The sequence below is a fragment of the Agrilus planipennis genome, unplaced genomic scaffold (genome assembly GCF_000699045.2).
Source record: "Agrilus planipennis isolate EAB-ADULT unplaced genomic scaffold, Apla_2.0 scaffold26, whole genome shotgun sequence".
NCBI lineage: Eukaryota > Metazoa > Arthropoda > Insecta > Coleoptera > Buprestidae > Agrilus > Agrilus planipennis.
Genome location: NW_020439469.1, coordinates 1,283,683 through 1,288,457, shown reverse-complemented (window position 1 = coordinate 1,288,457; position 4,775 = coordinate 1,283,683). Strand labels below are relative to the sequence as shown.

At 34.4% G+C, this 4,775-nt stretch overlaps 2 protein-coding genes across 6 annotated transcripts in view; one reads left to right on the top strand and one right to left on the bottom strand.

The window, feature by feature from the left end:
- LOC108740021 (mitogen-activated protein kinase-binding protein 1) overlaps positions 1-4,775 on the bottom strand; it is a 482,920-nt gene that overhangs the window by 287,708 nt on the left and 190,437 nt on the right. The gene's annotated exons all lie outside the window — the stretch shown is intronic.
- On the top strand, positions 1,878-4,122 carry LOC112905859. The gene is made up of 5 exons (XM_025979109.1): positions 1,878-1,998; positions 2,238-2,349; positions 2,515-2,697; positions 3,727-3,829; positions 3,898-4,122. The coding sequence occupies exons 1-5, from the start codon at positions 1,944-1,946 to the stop codon at positions 4,069-4,071; spliced, it is 627 nt and encodes a 208-aa protein (XP_025834894.1). The 5' UTR covers positions 1,878-1,943; the 3' UTR covers positions 4,072-4,122.

Below are 4,775 nucleotides of genomic sequence, written 5' to 3'. Positions count from 1 at the left end.
ACAACTGAATTTTATTATTTACAGTTAAAATTAATATCAATTAGAAGAAAAACACCTAAAAAGGAAGGCTCAATCTCATTTGTAACTGCACATATTTAATACTGATATTGCATATTCTTTTTTCAATTTTATTTTCTATTACTTTGACCTGAATATTTGCAAAGGGTGCTGGTGCTGTGAGTGAAAAAGCCTACACAAATATCCTTACCCACACTGATCTCTGAGTTGAGTCAAAACACCAAGAGATAGTAAATTCAATCACATCATTATAATAACTTTACAACAATATTTATATGCTATAAATAATATGCAGCTAAAGAGCTTGACACTAAGGCCACTTTCACACAGTGCGATAACGACACGATTTACTGTATGCAGTAAATCGCAACGGCACAAAAGTATATCCAAAATAAATGTATTTAAAGCGAAGATTTTCACACTGATGCGATCTGATATTAAAATCGTTACAGTAAAAATGTTGCAAATTTATTCCGATTTGCATTAACAAATCGCCGCACGTGTATTATATGCTAGTAGTGCTAACCTAGACTTGCACCCATTAAAATGCCTTTCTCAAAAAAAAAAACATTCAATTACGAAATAGTCGGTTTAATAGAATTACTGTTCGCTCCATTAGATACATACAACTAAACCCGACAACACTGCGAGGATAAGCCTCGCATTTCAACTTGGAACGTTATCGGAACAAGATTTAGTAGCATAATGAGTAGGAGAACAGGATTCTATGGAAGTCAATAAGAAATAGGTGAGATAGGTTAGTAGGATAACTTCTCAGGCACGAAGGTCTAGTCAGAGACATATTAGAGGCCGAAAAGGAAATTAGAAGGGGTAGAGGTAGATCTAGGTTAGATTACTGTTCGCAGATAGTTAAGGATATGGGTTGTTTTAGTTTTAGGGAAATGCGAAGATTAGCTCAGGGTAGGACTGACGACCTTATGATGATGATTGTGAAAGCGGCGTTCCGATACAATACAACAAATCGCGAGCAGTAAATCGTGTCATTATCGCACTGTGTGAAAGTGGCCTAAATGTCACAAAGAGAACAAAAATAAACCCATTTCTTTCCAACTTTGGTAGTCATCATAAGAAATTATTACAAAGTCAAACATTTGGTCATGGTTTTATTCCCCGGACACACAACCATCACGCAGCCCTGAATGAATTAATATGAAGCTCTAACCAAGTACCATTTAAGGAGGACCATAGCGATAAAGCCCGAATAATAATTTTGTAATAATGTGTATCGGTCGTAAGGGTCTAAGCTTATTCAAAGGGAACTTATAACTTCTTAATCAAAATAAACATTCAGCATATTAGTTGACCAGAATAGGACGAACGTTGGATAATCGAGCAAGATGGGCAAACGAAAAACTGCAGCACCATTCGGTAAGAAAAGGATGGCAAGAACGCTCAAGTTTGAATTCCCGAAATAACTCCTGCGTATGGCCTGCCGCATTTACTTTTAAAATTAGTAAAATTATAAATGTATGCAAATGATAAACACATTTAAATTGCTGTGCTATATACTTTAACAAAAATAATAATATGATTTAATTTACTTTCAATTCGTTGAAATAACACTAAAACTATAACTTAGACTAATTAATGTGCACCAGCTCTTCTGAACACAAAATGAAAAGAGACTAACGCTTATCAGCTGAAGATTACCTTCGACCATGAAACAGTTATGCCACCGTTCACCCTATTTTGGTCTAGTAATGCCTACCTTTATCAACGGAGATAATCTACTCTGAACTCTGAACTATACAAACGCCTTATCAAGAACGGTTTTATCAATTGGAATAAAGGTAAAAGTTAGGTAGGTATATATAAAGAGATCAAAAAGAATTGTTTGTCAGTACAGCATTCTGAGCAGTCTTACAGCTCCTAAGAAAATACGAAAACTACATACAATCAGCATCATGAAAACCGCTGTGTTCTTTGGACTTTTGACTTGCCTTAGCTTAGTCAACGCAAGTATGTATTATGATTATCCTTTAATTTTTTCATTTTTTTTATCTTGATATATATACAAGTATATCATCATCATAAGGACATCTGTCCTATGATCGATTATACACGCACCTCCACTCTTTCCTATCCTGAGGTAATCTTCGCATTAAACTTCCCTAAAACTATCACAACCTACATCCTTAACTATTTGCGAACAGTAATCTAATCTAGGTCTATATATCTTATATCTTATATTCCTTTAGGAGTGGCCGTGTTGGATTCCTCATTTAACTCTACTGTGGAAGAAATTAGGAAAGTGTTGGAACAATTTGATCCAGCAACAGTTAAGGATGTGTCTTTCACTTTGCTTAACCAGTGAGTTCAATGGAATTTATTACATCTTTAGAAAGCATCCATTTCTACAGAATCACATAATAACTAAGACTATAGATATAAGCGATGCTCTGTGTTTTGAATTTTACTTCTATTATTTACATCCGAATTACATTAGTAATTCACATTGATTATAATTTATTACAGGATCACCTTTACTCTTAAATCCGCTTCGCTTTCCAAATTCTCTAATTTCGCTTTTACAACATTATCAAATGATGGCGAAAACATTAGGGCCAAATTCAGTCATCCAGAAGTTGATGCTGTTATAGACAGTCTTAAAATCAGTAGCAAACTGCTGGGAATTGACGCTGGTGTTCCCAATCTAGAGTAAGTAAAAGCGTAAAAATCGAGATAGACATCAGTAGACAGTATCCCATTTTCGGTACTTTTGTCGGCTATCTCCCTCATTATTAAAAATAGATGGTTGCGATTTTCGCAATAGTTACCTATTTTTTGTGAAACTACAGACAGTGCCAGCAGAATTTTCATATCCCTTTTGGTTCTTGAGATAAATAACGGAATTGAAAAGTATCACCTTTGAGGCACTTCGTCCTCTTCCCGCATCTTAAACTTCATCATCATCATAAGGTCGTCAGTCCTAAGACTGTTTGGACACGCACCTCCACTCTTTCCCTACAACCATGACATCCCACATCCTTAACTGTTTGCGAACAGTAATCTACTTCTGCTCCTGTTTCTGCCTTTAATATGTCTCTGGCTGAGAAGGTGTCCTACCAACCTATTTAGCCTATTTTTTATTGACTTCCATAGAGTCCTCTGTTCTCCTATTCTTTCTTATATCTCTTCATTTCTAACCTTCTCTATCCACGGTATCCTCATCAATCGTCTGTAACACCACAAATCTTAAACTTATGGAAGACGAAATTTTTACAAAATCTTGAACTTGTTTTTGAAAATAATTGCATATAATTATACCTATATTTTTGGGAAGTTCACATTATGCCTAATACTTGTATAAAATAATATACATAGTGTTCAATGTAAAATACATATGTTTGCGTAATTAGTAAAAAACGGAAGGTGCTGGAAGAAGGTGATTATGCCACTGGATTCTACAGATAACTAAGCTATGGGGGGGAAGGGATGGTATAAAAGTAATATTTTTCAATTCCACCCTGTATTTCAAAAGCCAAAAGGAATTTAAAAATTCTGCTGGCGTCATCTTTAATTTCACAAAAATAGTAGCAAACTACTGCGAAAGCTGCAATCCTCTATCTTTAAAAATAAGGGAATTACCCCGAAAGGTTTCAAAAATGGAATACCATGTACATATTTAATCACGTCAATTTAAGAATAGCTACAAAATAAATAACCGTATAAATATTTATCTCATAGAGCATCAATTGGAGGATTAACCATTGACGTATTTTTTTCATACAGTACTAAACCTCTCAGATTAACATCCCTTAGCGCACTGGCTCAAATTGCTGATGCATCTGTAAGTATTTATTAACGTGCAGGTTTTTGGTGGTGACAGTATCATTGATATTTTAAAAATTATGACAGGTAAAAGGAACAGCAAGTCTCAATGGTAACATCATTGACATCTCAGTTGGCGAAGAAGTCGTCGCTGTAATTAACAAGAAGGCTGTGGAATATCAACATCATATTAGTGCAATTATTATGAAAATTGTTAACAAAATTTTAGCCGTCGTCGACTCCAATTCTTTACTATTATGAAAAATTTATCTCTATTTACAATATTGAAACAATGTTATTTTATTTAAAAATTGTATTACATAAATAAATGTACCTTTTTTACACAAGTTTTTGTTTCTTAATTAAAATTTTTAAGGATTTAAAATTATCAAGGAACTGAGATGTTAAAGTAGCAAATCTAAATAAACAGGAAAATTTGGAAAAACTAACAGTGCTTTTTTCTATGGGACATTTGTATGATCTACGGTTTAGCAGTTAGTAGATAATGGGAATAAAAAGAATAACATAAACGATTCAGTGAGGGCAATGTCATAATTACTGAGACCTTCAAAAGCATTAAAAATGAAGAGAGTTTAGAACCTGCAAACTCACGTTTCGTTTTCAACTCAATGTGTACTTCCTGATTTATTTACATTATGTAGACAAGTAGGTATAGTTACAAAATAGACCGTTTAACCTTAAGCAGGTATACAATTTTAGAAAATACTACAAATGGCGCAGTAAACGCCATCTGTAGCGCGATGCTACATTTTAGGATTACGTATGCTCCAACAAGGTCCACTTGTGTGGATATCTACTTGCTGAAAACGAATCCCGGCGTGGACCTTGTTGGAGCAAACGTAATCCTAAAATGTAGCATCGTGCTACAGATGGCGTTTACTGCGCCATTTGTAGTATTTTCTAAAAATTTACCTCAGGTTAGTAGGTAAAAGTTGGTCTGTGTT